The following is a 19,835-nucleotide window of genomic DNA, read 5'->3' as shown; positions in this document are numbered from 1 at the left end:
TTACCAGTAGTAATAGATGTAACATTTGCTGATATTTTAGATAATTATTTTTAATAGATGTAACATTTGCTGATATTTTAGATTAAAATAAAAATTAAAAAAATATATAAAACATCAGAACTGAAGGTCACAACTTGAATATTTATAACACCTTGACGTATTATAGCTGAATAAACTTATTATAGCATGAATGAACTTATTACAGTAATATTATTGCATGAATATGCGAAAAATGAAATAAAAAATTATCAGAAAATGAAAAATTAAGAAAAAAAACATTAATTAAAATTTTTTAAGTCAACAAAACACCACCTGGACAAAAATATGTGAAACAGACAATAAACAAGACACTGCCATCAAGTGCTGACATCTGTTGTCAATAAATTTGATAAAAATTGATTTTAAACAGGGTGTTGATGAATCGGTACCCTGGATCATTTGCTTAACAGTTGGGGGTACGACAGATTGGTACCTTGGTCAAGAAAGAGATAAATTCACATGTAATGAAAAACATAGACAAATCAATGCTTCCTGTTCACTAGAGAGCTAATAAAAAAGCATGGATTAAATGCAAAATGTTTAAAAATTGGTTTTATAACTGTTTTGTACCAGAGATCAAAGATTATTTACATCAAAAAAATTCTTTTTTAAACTGTCGGCTTCACTGTTCATATATAAACTACTGGTAAGTGTATATTTTCACTTTTCTAAACAAAAAATCTGAAACTATGTGAAAATGTTAAATTTATCTTATGCGTTATACAGGACTGTTTATTGCACTGTATGAATTCTACTCACAAAATTTTCATCGCATTATATGAATCTACATTATAAGTGAATGCATTATACATGAGTTCGCTGTATACATATATACTAATGTAAAATTTAGAATATCACATATTAAAAAAAATTGTTTTAAATTATATTTGTATATTTTATTATTATACAGTTGAATCATTTTAATTTTAAATACTAGGAGAAATTTGAATAATTTTAAAGTATTGATACCAAAATTCAGTTTGTCTTTTTGAAAATTAAAGTAGATTTTGCTCCTTTCTGATATGTGACAGTATTCTGATATATTTTCCGTATTTTTCTTACTTCTTTAATAACCTCAATTTTATTCACTAAAGATAAATTTGTCTTCAAAAAAGTGCATGTATTTTCCAACTATTACATAACCATATAAGCATGCAGCTTAGAGGAAACTGTGATCATAAGTAAAGTATATAATTCTGATCCATTTAAATTTGTACATTTTCTGCTTAGATATGGTAAAAACAATTAAATAACCCTACTATTAAGGCTTTAAATAACTTATCACTAATTTAGAACTATGAAACATAACTAACACCAAAACTCTAGAAGTAATAGTTGGGGGAATGTTAAGGAATCCTCAAAATGTATGCATTCTGTAAATTAGTTGACTACATGCTACATTCTATTCCAAAAGTTTAATTTTGAAATAGCAGGTATACTAGCTTTGAATTATACAAATTTATACTTATTCAAATAAATCAAATTAACTTTTTTAAAACACTAAAATATATTGAAGCTACAAAATGTCTTCATTTTCTGTCATTTACAACACTGGAAATAGTCCAAAGTAGTTTTCACTTACAGAGATGACCTTTTATTTGATTTTTTTTTAAATTTTAATTAATTTAGATATGTAAATTTTAAGGAAAGTAGTAATAGGTTTAATTTTCCCAATAATTAAAGTTAATCAAGTTTAAATTAATAGGATTTAATTGTATTTATGTACTTATAACTGGATATGTAATAACTTCTGTCAAATTTTTTACATATTAATTAATAATTTATTAATGAAAATAATTTATTAGCCTAAATTGGCAAATAAATTATTTTCATTACTTAGGCAGTTAAAAATTCATAGTAAGTATACAGATATTTTTGTTTCACAGAAGGTGTTAATTATTACATCATATAAAAAACTTTATGCAAGACATAAGATTTAAAAATCTAAGTGTAATAAGATATTTAGTTATAACCACCAAAGAAACAACTTTGATAGATTTATTGTAAGATCTAAGAGTATAAGAATAAAGACATTTTGACTAAAACATTTGTTTATTTAAATTAACTTAAGTGAAAAAAGTCGTTACCTGACGTTTATATCACTATTCAATAGTTCTTAGTTAAAAGAAAAAGAAAGAAACAAAAACTTCTGGCTGCAAAAAAATGTATTAGCTCTTTTAATAAAATGATATTAAACTGTTGATTTTAACCTTTAAACTGTATTAATCTTGAAAAGTAGCAGCATGCATATTTCTGAAGAATGAAAAATATGTTAAGACTCCAGTTATTATAATGAAATTTTTTACTGAAGGAACAGTTTCAAGTTTTAGTCAAAAGTACAAAATTTTGAAATATTCTAGCAATTTTATTACTGTGACTTACTGTGAATAATTCTTAATTTTTACAGAATATTGTATATGCTGGCATATAAGTTGTTTAAATGTATGTATTTTTATTTAATATTTCTTTGTTGTGAAAGAAATACTTTTCTTTCAAAACAAATATGATTTCTTTACTTACTGATTACATTGTCAACAGAAGAACTTTTTAAATCATGAGAATAATAATAATATAGTTTAAAGTCCCACGTTTAAAGTATATTTGACAATAAGTACTGTAAAGTAAAACTGAAATGACAACTTATTAGACCATTGGAATTACATCTTAAATTAGTAAATAATCCAACTATACATACAGTTAGTCACAAAAAGAATTTAAGATTAATGACTGGCATTCATAATTTTATTATGTATTGATTTCATTTTAAATAAACATGTGTTGTTAACCTTGAAAAACTTTTTATTAATCTAGTTTTTTAGTTTTTCTTTTCTTCATTTGACATTTTGTTTGGCCATCTTATCAGAAATAGTAGATCATATAACTGCATTTTGTAATTGTGTTAAACAATGCTGTGAAATATTTAAAGTATTCAGTATTTTTCTTCTTTTAGGAAATCATTATTTTATTTAGGAAATAGCATGCCCCATAGGATTTTGTTTAGGTACATCATGGGATAAGCATTTCATTATAAAATGCTTGCCCCATGTTGTACCCAGTCTTCATTTCACATGACATCATCCTTAATACTTCTATTGACCTCTGTCGCATTAGACCTCTATTTTTCTTTACATAGCCATAGTTTACAAAATAATTCTGAAATGTAGACAGGGTTGTTTGTTGCCATACTAAAATTATAAAATAAATGACTCAGGATTTTCATCATGATCTTGCATTTAGTGATTTCCCTTTCCCTATAACTCCCAAACACTGTTCTACACTAGCTGTTTCCTATACATCTGCTTGAAATATTTGATCACATTCAAACAGGCTCTATGACACTGTTACAGTTTGGGGGATGGAAAACACCATTATGTTCCTCAAGAAAGAAGTACCAGGAGAATTATACATACATCCTCCAGATATCCTTCACACACATCCTCAAGAAGGATGTGCCTGGAATTTAATACAATTAGAAGAGGAATATTTTGCTTTGTGCATTGAATTATTGAATGATGCATTAAGAGTATGCAAAAAGTCTGAAAATCTGCATCCTACACAGTTTTGAGTTAGCATTGTAAGAAAGTTATGTGTAATGTACTTTTTTAAAACACCATGGTTTTGCAGACTTTCCAATAACAGTTTGTATTCATTTGCCTCATCTGTCTCTCTTAGTATACAGTAGTACCATCAATTGCTGTTGTGCACTGTTTCCTCTATAAGAGACTCCTCTTTCAATGCCAGCATTTGGTCTGGTTGGCAGTTGTTAAGAGGTCCATTTCATCTGCTTTATAGATGTCCTGAACCTTGTATTATCCAGCAGCTTTGGAAACCTTTTGAACCCGAGGTCCATGGCATTTTTAAGATACCAATACGAAGTCATGGTGTTGCTTGAAGTGGAAAAGTTTTTAATTCTCATTGTTGTAGCTATTTTGAATGTTTTTTCTCCTTGCAGGATGCTCTCATCAATAGGAATGCTCAATGGCTTGCTGGTACATGCAAAGAGAATGCTTTTCAGTAGATCTGCTGCTTGTTTATCTTCCTCTTCTTGGATGATGTACCAAACTTATCAGTTTGCTTTCCGACCTTCTTTTCCCCCCCTTGCAATAATTAAATTTAGGGTTGATGATGGCAGGTATAGTTTTTTAATTACATTGGTCCTCTTCTCCAATAAGCTTTTCTCCACCTCTTTTATTATGCGCAGTTGTTCTAAAGTTTGAACTTGTTTCACAGGAAATATCAGGTAAAAAAGTAAATTACAAGATAATGCTAACAATAATACCAAGCACTGTAGAAGATAGAATACATATTGAACTGTGTACTGTGTGCTCAACTAGGTAAAAACACAAAGTAAAATAATTAACATTTAAAGGCAATGTTGTGATTCACACTTAAAAAGTCATTTATTACCAGAGCTAAAAATAGTAAAATGTGTATATTAACCGTATTGATATTTTTTATTTTTGTTGCTAAAAGGAGTTTAGAAAGTCACTAAATCTCTATTCCCACAATTGTTAAGTTAATCCTTTTCGGGGGAAAAATATTATAAAGTCACCAGATCTGGCAAACGTCACACACAGGCTTTTTTCCAGTTGGACTAGGCTCTCATCACCACCTCTTTTCCTCCAGCTTGTTGTCTTGCAGGTAAGACACATGCAAGATTGCAAAGCTGTACAGAATCCAAAATGTTACTTTTTACATCATGTTCTGAAAGCATCAACTGCTATCTGTTATACTACTATTAATGCATACTAATGAGTGTGAGTGTGTGTTGCTCTTAAAAATGAATGATCAGCTTGGGATTAATGTTCTTCAGGACTAAAAATTCTGATTAATGGATGCAGGAAAATGATAAATTGAGGAATAATTGATACAAATTTATTAAAAGATTTGAATGAATGGCATCATTAGGATTCTGTTGGTGCCATGCCATTACCAAAGTTTCAGAATTTTTATAAGGCAAAAATACGTAGTCATTCATTATTAAATATATTTGTCAAAAGTGAATAAGATTGAAATAGGAAGCTTTCTTTTAACTGTTGTTTGTTGTTGTTTGTATCTTAAGTTAAACGGCTACAAATATTTGGATATATCAGAAAAAATAATATGTTTTCAGTTTTTTAATATAAGAATAATTTACTCAGTATCTTCTTTCTTTATTAGTCTTTCCTTTTTGTTGTTAAATTAAATTTCTGACTTTTTCATATTTAAATTTTTAAAATTATTATTCATTTCTTGAACTAACTATTTATCATTAGTGTTTTTTCTATAGTGATATAATTTTTTGAAATGTTATAATAAAACATAAAGCATTTTAATAAAGAATTTTTTTTACAGTTTAAAGTTTTTATATAATTATATTAACATAATATATGCATTAATAATAAATAAATAAATATTACAGGTATAATAAATTTAATTGTGAAAAATATGCAAATAATTGTGAGTAATGCTGCAGTTTCAATTATCTAGTAACATTAATCCTGTACATTTTGAGGAAATCTGGAAGATAACATTGCTCTAAACATTTTTCTTTTGAGTATTATTATTTCAACTTTTGGATTGATAATCAATGCAAATTTTATACATTGCATTTTTGAAATTTTGAATATTGAGATAATATGTAACTTTATTTAATAATCAATGCTAATTTATTGGAAATTAGAGAAACATGTCAAAGAAAATTGAAAATAAAATAAATTTTATTCTAAGTTACATATATTAGATGTTTTTATATAGAAAGTTTAAATTACAAGAGAATATTAAATATTAGTTTTATTTGAAGAAGTATAAAAATATCACCATATTTAGTGTGTATAAAAGTTTAAATAATGTAAAACTTTATTATTAATTTAAAATATTTTTCATTTCTTAAAATATTACATGTTGATATTACACAAATTATACATTGTAAATACTGTTACAAATAATAATCTTAGCCTTACAATTCTGTTATCTAAAACTTATCATCTAATATATTTCTTTATTTATACAAAATATTGTTCTTAATTCTTGAATGCTAAGATTAAATTAGTAAAATTATTAAATTTCTATGAAATCTGATAGCATGTATATTGACTCTTTTTTTTCTTTCTAAGTCTAATTGTTTTTATTAATTTTGTCTGTTGCTATAGCAATGCCCTGCTTTGTCTTATGTCAGATAATTTTAGCATAATTAGTAAATTTACTCACCTATAGTAATCAACTTTATTTAAAAGTCACCAATAAAACAATAATAAACTACAGGAAAATAAAATAAATTTATTTTTTGTTTTTATTTACATTTGAATAAATTGTTTTATTATAATTGTCTTATTATAGTAAAATAATTATTTTTTATTTTATGAATAAAAGCTTTTTATAATTATTTTCTACAGCAAAATGCTTGAAACTTTATTTTAATAGATGAATAGAACTGTGTGTTATCAATTAAAGTTGATGCAACTAATTTATAATCAAAATAAATTTTCAACACTCAATTTTAGTAATTAATTTTTAAGAAAATTCTTAAAATGAATATATTGAGAAACTTGATTTATTTTTGTATTATATAAGTTGTTATATATCATATTTTTGTATCATACAGTGATGTTTATTAAGTAAATAGGTAAATCTATCAAAATTTTTATCTTTATACAAGTGCTGATAATACTGTCAATCTGTTGATGTATTTAAAAAAAGAAAAAAAAACTGTGATTGATTGAAAGTTGCTGGAAAGTGAGATTCTGAATATAATTATTAATTTTTAAAAAATTTTCTAAAATAGTATGATGAACTTGTCCCGTCTACGTTAACGACCCAATATGGTGGATTTTACATCAATTCGGGTGGCCTAGAATTCAGAGCTGTGTCGGATTCGGATTCCGAAGAGTTTACGGATGAACAGAAACCTAGGAAAAAGGTATATTTTATTTTATATTTCAACAAATTGTCTTAAAAAATCAAAAATGGATCAGTTATGGTTGTAATATTGCTAGATATCAATTGAAATTTAGAAATAAAGAATATTACTTAAGAAATATTTCATATGATTTATATATTTAATGTTTCTGTATTGAAATTTTTGTAATTATTAATAGAAGAGAAGATTGATCGATAAAGACACCCGACGAAGGAGAAGATTAAAAGAAGGTGAACATGTTCCAAAGAAAAGAGGAAGAAGACCTCTAGATAAGTCATTTAGGTATATTTTTATTTTATTTTTAACTGATATTAGACTATTTGGATTTATCTAATTTAATATACGAAAACACTTTAATTTGATTATTGGTCTATTGTAAAACTTACATGTTAGTATTTTGGATAACTGTAACAACAAAATCTTGTAAGAAACATGCATAAAAACTGGAACAAAGTTCAACATCAATAAAAATCACTTTCAACACTTCTCCAGCGTAGTTTTAATTACTGGATGATTTGGCTTTTTCTATAAGCTTGAATCAGGTCTCCATATTAACTGACATTTTTAACATTCTAAATTGGAATGTAAAATGTTTCATGATGTTTTTATAAATTTAAAAGATAGAATGTTCAGGCTTTATGTATATACATAAACTCAAAGTATGAGAATTATATAAAAATTAAATATAATACAAATTTTATAAAACATCATAATAATTTCAATAAGAATCTATAACCAGCTGAGGAGAAATAAACAGGGTAGAAATATACTATAGATCCTTATTGAAATTATTATGATTTATAAAACTTGTATTTTATTTAATTTCTATATAATTCTCAAACTTTGAGTTTATGTATATACATAAAGCCTGAACATTCTATCTTTTAAATTTATAAAAACATTTTAACATTCCAATTTAGAATGTTAGAAATTTTAGTTAATATGTAAACTTGTGTAGACCTGATGCAAGCTTAGGAAGTGAGCCAAAAACATGCAGTAATTAAAACTGTTTTGGAGAAGTGTTATTGTGTAACAAATCTTGTAAGGTTCAGAAAAATATTAAGGAAAATCTTGGGAAAAGTTTTCTAAATCTACTGTAGATTTTTTTTTATAAAAGAATTTTTTAGATTTTTTCAGCTCAGTTAGATTTGATTTATTTTAAAAATACTTTATTTCAAATGCCACAGAAAATATGTCTTTCATTACAGCTTCACTAAGTTAAGAAATTATGTGAGGTTTACATACAGAATTTTATTTTTTATTACATTAAGTGTGAATTAGAATTCTTTTGACTACTTATTTTATTCTATTGCTATTTGTGCTTTTGGAGATCTTATAGTTGTTTTTTTATAAGCTCCAAATAATTTCATATTTTTCAGCCCATCATCAGAGTATAAACTTCAGAAGAAACTATAAATATCATCATATAAATCTTCATTGAATGTTTTTCTTGAACCTAACAAACATTTTCATTGAATGTATTAATCTCAAGTAGACCCTTGCTTGGATATACTGTATATCTCAGCGGATAAGATGATAGTTGAATCATAAAAAAAGGCCCTGAAAATCCAGGGTCATCTTATAGGACAGATGCAAAAAATTAGATTGAAATTTATATAAATTAAAACCATTATAAAAAAACGACAAACCGTAATTATTTACTAATAGAGAGTAAGGTATGTGCACAAAATAGAATAGCCCATACAACGTTTTTGTGAATAGTCAAGGTCATTACCTGAATACTGAATCAGTGCGAATGCTTGCAACAATCACAAGGCAGTGCTGCCAGATGCAAGAAAATAAATTTGTTCATTTGAAAAATTACGAATAGGACATAATTCCGTATATGCTATACAGTATTATTATTGGGATGATGATTGCTGATATAAACTAAATTCATAGGCCGTTGATAGTTTGGGGTTGTCTTATAGGACAGATATAAGCTAAAACCAAAAAACTTTGATGAAAATTTATACCTCATCTTATCTTCCGAGATATATGGTATTTATTACATTTTTTCTTAAAATAAATTTAAAATACTTGTGAAATTCCTGAAATATTCTTGTGCCTCCTCATTTCCTTTTTCTTGCATATTTTAAAATTTTCACTAAAATATTGCATAATTAACTCCTTTTTATTATTAGCTACATTATTCTTCCTATATTTTCTCCATTCCTTAATTTTTCTAAAATCTTTTATTCATCTCATGTTAATCTGTTTTTAGTGCTTTTTTTTACTAATGCAGTAACTTTTCCTTTCCTGTAATCTTTTTTATTTTTTTAAACATAATTCTATGCTTTTCTTTGTTACTCTTAAATTGCATCGTTCCTCCAGTTTTTCTTCAGTACAATATGAACATCAGTTCTGTCTCTTATCCTCCTCTTTTTTTCACATTGTTAAATACTATACAATTCTTCTTTAAAACAGCAGGAAGTAATAGAATTTGAAATGCATTTTTTTCCAATTTATCTTTTAAATTGAGCTCATTATCGATAATAAATGTTAAATTATTATTAATATACAGTAGAGAACCGAAAATTGGAATCAATTGGAGACTGGGGTTGTTCAGATTAGTAATTTGTTCCGATTACCGATTATGTACGAATAAATATATTAACCTGTCTGATGTTCAAATTTTTCTCCATTGCGTGTCACTTCGTGTTGAATTTTTCTCCGTTGCGTGTCGCTTCGTGTTGAATTTTTCTCTGTTGTGTGTCGCTTCGTGTTGAATTTTCGTCGATTTTAAGCCTAACGAAAATTTTTATAATAATAATCGAGGCTATCGTATCGTTAAAAATTATTTCTGCATTTTGTACAAACAAAATAAATATATTGAAGAATATAAAAACGTGAAAATTATACTTTAGAAGTAAATTTAGTATCAAAAACGTTTGATTCAGCACGACACAGTCCGACTGAAAATCGTTCCGATTACCGGGGTTCCGATTAACGAGTCTCTACTGTAGTAACCAAAGTTTGTTTGTGGCTTCCTTCGGGTCTTTCTCTCCACAGATAGTGCTACTTTATAACACATTATTATTATTATAATTATTATTTATTTTTCATTGTTGTTAATAAGAACAACATAACAAAGTGTTCATGAAAAGTATTGGTGAGGCTGTGATGTGAAATACCACTAACTTGAGTTTAATGTAACATTATATATAATAAACCAAAAAATTATTGCAACTTATAACCATAGCTTAAATACACATTACATTGCACATTTGTTGAATGCTTTCTGGAATACATTAAATCCTCAATTTAATGGACTAATTGGGAGAAAAGTGAGTGTCTATTATTGCAAAGAGTCTGTTAAATCAGATTGATTTTAAAAATATACAGTATATTAATAGCAAACCTAACTTCAAAAGATATGTTAAAATGTTGTTATATTATTGTTTTATTCATACTTATACAACATAATTTACAGTACATTGAGTAATTTTTACTCATGGCACAGTGTTTCAACCTATTAGCCTGTTCTACTTGCAAACAAAAAAGTTTTAAAGTTTTCCTGTAGAACAAACTTTTTGTCTGTTAAATCTGAAGTCCATTAAATTGTTAAATTGAGGATTTACTGTATAAGTAAGGCAGTTTCCATGGCTACTACTAACAGTTACTTCACGAAACAAAATTTTGCATAAGTTTGTGTGCACCCCAAGTAGTCTTAGATAATTGTCTGAACACTAATGCACGTACAGTCAAACCTTGGGTTACAAATGCCCCTGTTTATGAACAAAGTTTTGAACACCATATTTGCTTTGGTTGCTGTACGATAACTCTGTTTCTAAACAAGCTACTTGGCAGAGTCAGCCACTGATAGTCAAGTTCCTATATTTACTATGTTAAAGAAAGTCAATGGAACAACCGATCAACAACAGGACTTCTGATTCAGTGGTAGTGCCGAGATTGGCTCGCAACATTAGATGTTACAACATGAATTATGAATGATGATGTTCAAATTAAATTTCAATAATTCATGCAGATAAGATACTACTACTAGCTTTCAGTACATGTCACAATTCAACTTAATGCAGTTTTCATCAATTAAATTGATTTTAATTGACATTCATGTAATATAAATGACATCCAATAATTTGTTTTTAAAGGTGCTTAACTCAAATTAAATAACATTTATTAATTTAACTCGTTTATTAATATAATATTATATATTATAATAGTAATACTAGGTAGCCAATTAATTAAAACTAAAAATAATAAGTATAACAAACATTGCAAAGCCTAATATGTATATAGAAACTACAAAATGATCACCTAAGTAATCAGGCTATAACTCTGCTAATTTTAATAACTAATACTAAGTAATTTGATACTAGAGGTAGACATTAGGTGCAATCTCTTCACTAAATTAATAATTATAATTTAAAATTGTTAATTTAGTTAAGAGATGGTGCTTACTGTCAACCTCTAGTAGCAAATTACTTAGTATAAATTATTAAAATTAGTGGAGTTATAGCCTAATTATTTTTGCAATTGTTTGGTGATATTTCTATAATAAAATAATAAAACTCTGGTTTTTACACCAAAACTGAAATTAAAATCAAATCAATTGAAACATAATATTTCAGAAAGTGTGATAAAGTACTTGTTTGTCTTGGTTGATTTGGTTTTATTTCAATTTTGTCCAGGCAGAATCGAGTTTCTATTTATAGAACTTTTTTGTAAAGTGATGGTTTTGGTTGGCGGTGATGGAACATTTTTCTTTTAATATATATATATATATATATACACCTACAAATGCAATATATTATAATGTACTGTACAGTACATCCATAATATATATATATATGATGGGTGTATATTATAATATATTGCATTTGTAGGTATTTTTATGGATGAAATACAGCTAAGAAGGTAAAAAATAGGTTTTGTTTTGGGGTTGGAAATGGATTAATTTATTTTACATTGTTTCTTATGAGAAAATTTGTTTCAGTTTGATAACAAATTGGTTTCCAAACAACTTTTAGAAATGAATTAAGTTTATAAACTGAGGTTTGACTGTATTTATAACTAAACACTTTTTAACATTTTTTTCTGTTAAAATGTCTTACTTATGATTTTTTCTATAATGAATAACATTTTATCCCAATGTTTCTGAATATACAGAGTAAAATTTTATTATTCAAAATCAAGTGTACTATTTGAGAAAAATACTTGCAAGTGTATTCAGTGAGTCTTTGTCGCTACAAGTTTTACAAATTGAGCATGCTTTTTTCACTTCTTTCTTTATAGCTAATTGTGTAAGGAAACAATAGTAAGTAGCATTCAATGGTGTTTCTTTGTTTAGAATGTCAGAAATTGGAGAAGCACAGTTTGCTGACTTAAGTCAAATTCAGTGGCACTAGAAGTGGATTGTCTAATCATATACCATTTATAAAAACACTAATTTTCATATAACAGTTTCATATAAAACAGGACCCTTTTGTATATTTATATATAAGATAATGAAACCTTATGATTGGTTATATTACTAAATAGAAATTTATATGATGAAGTGAATTGTTACAGTTTAATAATAATAAAATTTAAATAAATGCAAATTGCAATACTTTGATTTTTAATTTTCTTCATTAATTGTAAAACAGAATAAAAGATTTAAAAAAAAAAAATACTTTTTTGAATCGACACATTATATTTAAACAGAACACCATAATTTAATTTTTCTAAAATTTGTTTATTGCTTCTAATTGTAAACTACAAGGTGCAATCAAACAGAACTGTATTTGGCCTGTAAAGATTTTAATATTTAACTAATTTAAATCTGGCCACCATTCTCTTCAAAGTAGTTCTCCCTGCATTTATACAGCAATTTCGCCTCTTCAGCTAAGCCTGAAATGCTCCCAGAAAGTTTGTTTCAGATTTTGAAACATCTGTTTTGATATGTTCTAGATTTCCCTGACTATATTAAAATGTTGTTCCTTGAACTTGAATTTAATTCTGGAGAATGTAAAAAGTGACAAGAGGCTAAATTTGTCAGGTAGGGTGAATGGGAAAGGACTGTCATATTTTCTGCCCCCAAAAAAAGCATATGTTTTGAAGACTGTGTGTGTAGGAGTATTGTTGTGATGGTTAGGAGTTAGAGTTGAATTTTAGAAAAATTTGAGTGCTTGATATTTTACTGTAATGATACAAAAAAAAAAAAAGTCTTTTCATAAGTGAGGAATTTTTTGTCAAAAAATATTGTCATTTGTATTAGTGTTTTTCATATTCACAACTGAATGTAAATTGCTATTTTTTTTAATTTATTATATTTTAAAGTTTTGAAATGTGTTTTAAAAAATTTCATAAAAATCTACTTGTCAACAGTGCCTTACAGTTATCAAGAAAAAAGAGACAGCCGACTGTTGCAGCTCTATTGCAGCAACATAAGTCACAGTTGCAAGTGGAACCAATTGTTAACGAAAATTCATTCCAGTCAGAAAATGGTGAAGAATGTGCTGAAGATAATGTGAAAGGAGATATTAGTTTAAATGAAATTGTAGATTCTGTCGTTAAGTCTAATGAAGAGAGAGTTAATAATGGAAATGCGGCATTGACTGCAGGAAGTAGTGATAGCGATGAGCATATTAGACTTGCAATAGAACAGATTAATGCTCCTAAACTACCAGATAATTTATCATCAGATCTCGAAGCAATGATAACTAAATTGAAACAAGTAAGTAGATAGATTTAGCAAATACAAATAGAACACAATCATAAACTGATTTTAAATTAAAATAAAATGTAAATACACTGTAAGATTATATATAATTTTTTTGCTATGCTTATAATATAATAATTGAATTTATAAGTACACAATGTTACAAGTATATTAAAATTGGAGATGCTTGAATAGGATACTATGAATAAAAACTAACACAGATGTTCATTTTTTTTTATTTTTAGCCCTTACAAAGATAAACAGGCTAGAGATATGAAACTAATATCTGAATAATAGAAATACAGTCAAACCTGTTTTTATGCGCTCTTTTTATGTGCGATTTTTTTAATGCGAATTTTTAATTTATGCGGTTTTTTTTGTGCGATTTTTTATTTGTGCGGTATAGTTGGTGACTAGTTTCGTGCGATTCGTCATGTCTCACATTGACTTATTATAGCTAAATAAACTTATTATAGCATAAATGCACTTATTATAGTAATATTATTGCATGAATATGCGAAAAATGAAATAATTTACTTTTTAAGTCAACAAAACACCACCTGGACAAAAATATGTAAAACAGACGATAGACCAGACGATGCAGTCAAGTGCTGATATCTGTTGTCAATAAATTCTATTTCGTACGGTTTTGAGTTATTTTCTATGTGAGACTTTTTTTATGCGGTCCCTGTTGACCGCATAAAAAAAAATATTTTTTAATTGTGTTGCGAAAACTATTTTTTACAGCCATTCGTGAAGTTTCGTGCGATTTTTTTTTTTTTTTTTTTTTTTTAATGCGGTCCCTATCCCCCGCATAAAAACAGGTTTGACTGTAGTTGCTTTTATAAAACCATTAGATTTTTTTTATATATATATGGGTTGATGACACACAATGCAAATAAATTCTTTTCTAGTTCCAAATGCAAATATTTATGATATTCAGGTGTTAGTTTTGTATTTTTATAAGGGGGTTAGAGATACAAAAGTAACATTTTATGGCAGTTATTATCTTCAAATAATAATTAAAGGTTGTTTGAGTTTAGTTGAACACTTAAAATTTAATATATTAGAAACAATATGCTATATTAAATAATAAATTTGATAAGTAAAATTTTGAAATAAAAATAATTTACAACAGACCAAATTTTTGTTTAAAAGTAATTTTAAAATTTTTATTACAACTTTATTCTATTGATGAGAGACAATTTAAACATTTTAAAAGTAAGAATTTCTGTTGCATACAATGAAGAAGATTCTACAGTAACAATTTAATTATATTAATTTTATTTATACCTATGACAATTTAATGAAATAATGATAATGTAGAGCTGAAATATACTTCTTAAAATAGACAATTCTAAATAATTGTGTTGTAATATAACAATATAATATAATTAGGTTTTTGCTATATGATTTTTTATTATCCAAGTGTGTGATATAAAAATTTAATCAATACCTTTGGAGGATTTACATATTTTTCTTTGTAAAATAAAATTACAAAATATGGTTTTAGTTAGTAGTTTGACATTTTAATATTAATTGAAACATTCAGTATCTATAAAATAAAAGTAACTCTTTTAAATTATTATTTTAGAATTCTATGTTTGGTTCATGTAGATTTTAAAAAAACTAAAAATTTTGGCAATGATTTTAATTTAGTTAGTTAGTTATTCTCTTTGTTTTAATTCTATATATATATATATATATATATGTGTGTGTGTGTGTGTGTGTGTGTGTATATATATACACACACACACATTATTTTTGTTTTTGTTAACTTCATTCTTCTTAAAATAAAAATTATTAGAGAGATAGGTTTCTTTTTTGTTCGAATGAACACATACATACAAATATCTAGTAAAGTAGCATTAAAGTATTATTCAGAATCTTTCTGGCAGTATGTTAATAATTTGAATTAATTTGAACAGATTATAGGAAAAATCAATAATATGCAGTTTTATAACTTTATTCTATGTAAAAATAACCAAATATATTAATTATTTTTATATGGAAAAAATTTCATACGGTCAAATTAACAATGAATTTATGGAATAAACAAACATCCTTCAATAATTTTACAGACATCTTTACATGATCCATATCTAATGTAATTGTTGTAACTTATTTGATTAATTTTAACCTATACAATATTAAAATTTGTTGAAAGTTTGATCATGACATAAATTACTAGATTTCTTTTTGTAAACTAAGATTTGATAAGCAGATTATCATACAATTGAACAAATTACCATTGGAAGGTTAAAGTCTCATTTCATGGTATATCCTTATATATATTATTGTAAAATATGGGAATATATATATAAATTTGGAATTGTCTATACTGTGTTTTTGTAATATTTTTTTCTATTGAATTTGAAAGTAAATTTATTATTAAACATTAATCAGACTTTCATCTGAACAATAAAAATATCCTGAATTTGTTCAGTTTTTCTTAGTCAGTAATTCCCTTTGTATAAAATTTGTTATATACAAATTTTGCACTAATATGACATATATTTATGCCTCTGTGACTGAAATCTATAATTTTCTTTAGTCCTGTTACCTACAGTTAATTTGATATTTAATTTCCAGTACACGTAATTAACTATGTTAAAATTCTACTAAATTTTATTGGAGACATTTTTTTTTCTATTATTTAAAAGATGATGTAAGTACTGTTAATTTTCCAATGTATTACAATCAGTGCCGTAACTAGGATTTTGGACGCCTATGGCCAAGAATAAAAATGGCACGCTTTTTATATTTTTGTTATTAAATAAAAATAAAAATGGTGGTTTATTTCTGAAATATATGTTCATAAAAATTACAGATAATAAATACTATATAAATATAATTATAGAAGTTTTTTTGTGTTATTAATTTCGCAGGACTTAAAGTGACTCTCTTTTTTAGCTTTTTTTCATAGCTCCTCTCTTTTTTAGCTTTTTCTGAGAAAAACTCACTTTTTAAGCTTTTTTCACTTCCCATGTGAATTTTTTTTTCGTAAATGCGCTCAGGAGCGAAATAGTGACTGGCATGTCCCCATATGCTTTATGGACCGTGCGCGACATGATAAGACACTGTCGTATACACATGTAGTGTACTACATTTATATAGACTAACAAAACGAGGAGCTTCCCAAAGCTTGATACTCTGCACATGCTGTAGGAATTTGCACGTGGGTTCTCCTTGCTTGTATCCTTGTGAAATACCGATCTCCGCGGCGCTTCGATATAATCACGCTGCATTAAGACAAGTACACTTCTAGTTCGGCATTAAGAGTGATTTTTATACAGCATTATTTTTAGCATTTGTATTTATTTAAGCGCAGTGGACAAAAGAAAGAAATAGATTTTATTTAATACTAACAGTAGAAACTCATGTTTTAGCAATGGAAAATCGTATAGAACCCAATACTTTCTGAAGTAAGTTGCTAAGCAAACTTCTTCCCAACCGCCTGCTATTCTTTAGCTTAAATGATGACATTTACTCGTTTTTGACTACCGTAGAAAAACCGAAAAAATAATTGTTGAGCGATAATAAATTTGATTTCTACTGTTATTATTAAATAAAACGTTGTAGGACACTCGTTTCAAAGCTTGTATCTTTCTAGCACTCTGTAAAATTAAAGATCGAGCGAATCTCGTGCCAGGAAATACAAGATTTTAAACTAATATCCTAAATATTAATAACTTCTGTAGAGACAATCTTTAGACAAAGACAAAAGTTTGGTTATAAGTGGGTGCTTATATATTTGGCATGCACCATGGTTTTCTGCATTCTAACGGTGTCCTTCATTTTCCATTTTGACAAGCTATAAAACTCTTCATGCACGTGTGCATTCGAACAGCTGCGGTCAATCCGGCACCAAATTAAAAAATTAATTTGTAAATATTTAGCGTCGAAAAACCGCTATTTTCACTTTAATCTAGCTTTTCGATATGCTTCTAGTCGAACTCAGTCAAAAAATTAATTTAATTATAATTTATTGAAAATTTTAATATTTTAATATTAGAAAGTAATTAGCATAAATTACATGGTGTCATGTCTCATTTTCGTTCCCGTTCAAGTTTATTGTCCTATACACGTGCCGATGTTTGTTTTTACTTCTGCTGGGGTTTTATTTCAACCTCGACCGTTTGGTTACGCAAAGTGGGGAGATGGGCATCATGTGATCATGTACCTGACTTTTTACAAGTTTCCTTACCTCGAAAGAAACATATTTTTTCTTGATTTTAATTATTATTAATTAACTTTTTTGATGGATTCTTATATCTTTGTATTATCTAAAGTTGCAGATATAGATGCATAAAACTTTATTTAAAAAATTGTTTTTCTTATATTTTAAAATTCAAAAATAAATTAAATATCGGAAATGCTAAACTAGAAAATAATAAAAGTTAACTCACGCCAAAGTTGCATATACTTCTGATAATTAGCACTGAGTTCAGCGTTAACGTAGATTCTTCTTTTTATTGCAAGCACTTTCGACGAAAAATTACGATCGTCGTCTTCAGGCGAATGTGGAAAGAACAAATTTGAAAGAGGCACGTGCCGAACGTTCCAAACCGAATAACGGAAGATTTTCGTTGGCGAATTTTTAAGAAATATAATGTATTCTTTTAGCGTTCGGTAACTTCGCCGGTTCGAAGGAGATTTTAGATCGGCACGAATTGACGGTGCATGCGCTGAAAAGCACACACGCTACGTGTGCGCTTGTCGGCGTGTTTGAGTGTTTATGCGCTTGTAAAGAGTGACCCAAATTTCGGGCAAGTCCAGGGTGGGGACGTTGCATGCCTCTGCTGTTATTGTGAGGATCGCTTCCCAGATGAATATTATTTTTCTATTGTTGGAGCTTTTTAGGAGCGCTGTTTCTGACCAAAGCGGAGTGTAACCCTGTTGTAGAACTTTTCTGGTCAGCTCTGTTGTTTGCCTTCCTTTATTTATATCATCCTGGTGTTCCGCGATACGGCAGGCGATCATTCTTGTTGTTGCCCCTATATATTTCTCTATTTCTCCTGTTGTTGGATTTTTTAGTGGCACCGCGTAGACCCCCGATTTTTCTAATGCGCTGATTTTGTCTCGGTCGTTGCATATGGTTCTGCGTAGGCTGGGTAGAGGGGTCAAGGGGAGCACGAAGCCGTACCGCCGGAATACACGGCTAATGAGTATGGACTGTGCTCCTAGATATGGTAATGTTGACGGTACTATTGCCATTTCTTTTTTGTTGTGTAGCATGGTGAACGGGTGGATGGAATCGTTCACTCTACGCAGTACGTGCGTAAATTTGGCGCCTGTGAATCCAGCTTGTAATACTGCCATTCGTATGATTTCCAATTCATCGTTTATTAGGTCCTGCGATGAGGGAAGCAGTATCGCCCTTCTGATGAGAGCTGCTATGGCGGCATTGATATACCGCGATGGTTGGAAGGCGTCAGCTGGAGTGATGTGGGGAATCATGTCGGACTTGTGGTATACCGCAAACCGTGGTCCTTCCGGCGATTTCTGTATCTGCATATCCAGAAATGTTATTGTCTGGTTCCGCTCCTTTTCCCAAGTGAATTTGATGGTGGGATAAACGCTTGATAATCGCTGCATAAATCGGATAAATTCTTCCTCTGAATTCCCCCATGCTACTATGATGTCATCAACATATCGTAGGTATAATAGGGGGTAGCAAATAGTGAGCGGTGCGTTGAAAGTTTTTTGCTCCACGTCCCTCATGACGAGCTCGGCCAAGACTGCAGAGAGGGGGGAGCCCATAGGGACACCCTGTTTCTGGAGATAGATTTTCTGGTTGAAGCGGAAATAATTGTTTTCAGTGACGAAGATCAACGCTTCACGAATATCCAGTACCTGCTGAACTGTGAGACCTTTCTTAAGGAGCATAGTATTGGCTAGCATTACGGCTTCAAACGTGGGGACGGAAGGGTATAGAGATATCACGTCCATTTTGTAGAAGGTGCAGATGTTGATGTTTGCTCTTGTGATGTTGGCTTCGATGGTGGTCTTGGCTTCTATGGAGGAGGGAGTGACAAATGGTGACTCCGGGAGCAGCTCTCGTAGAAATTTTGCCAGGGCTTTTTCCAGGTGGTAAGTTGGATGCGACCTTTTGTTTACTAAAGGTCGTAACGGCCAGTTCTCTTTATGCGTTTTGGGCTGAAAGAACAGCCTAGGGCAGGCAACATTTGATGGAGGTTCAAGGTGACCAGGTAAAGTCAGTGCTAGTCCTGG

The 19,835-nt window shown here is 28.6% G+C and overlaps 1 protein-coding gene across 2 annotated transcripts in view; it reads left to right on the top strand.

Annotated features, from left to right (window-relative positions):
* Positions 1–19,835, top strand: part of yem (yemanuclein) — a 126,165-nt gene that overhangs the window by 72,481 nt on the left and 33,849 nt on the right. For both annotated transcript variants that reach the window (XM_067264539.1, XM_067264538.1), the window contains exons 4-6: positions 6,803–6,937; positions 7,116–7,219; positions 13,268–13,616. In XM_067264539.1, coding sequence (XP_067120640.1) covers positions 6,803–6,937; positions 7,116–7,219; positions 13,268–13,616 — 588 coding nt within the window. The remainder of the gene's footprint in view (positions 1–6,802; positions 6,938–7,115; positions 7,220–13,267; positions 13,617–19,835) is intronic.

The sequence above is a fragment of the Centruroides vittatus genome, unplaced genomic scaffold (genome assembly GCF_030686945.1).
Source record: "Centruroides vittatus isolate TY-2023 unplaced genomic scaffold, ASM3068694v2 contig_19, whole genome shotgun sequence".
NCBI lineage: Eukaryota > Metazoa > Arthropoda > Arachnida > Scorpiones > Buthidae > Centruroides > Centruroides vittatus.
Note: the sequence above shows the minus strand (reverse complement) of the source record. Positions and strands in the feature narration are given on the sequence as shown.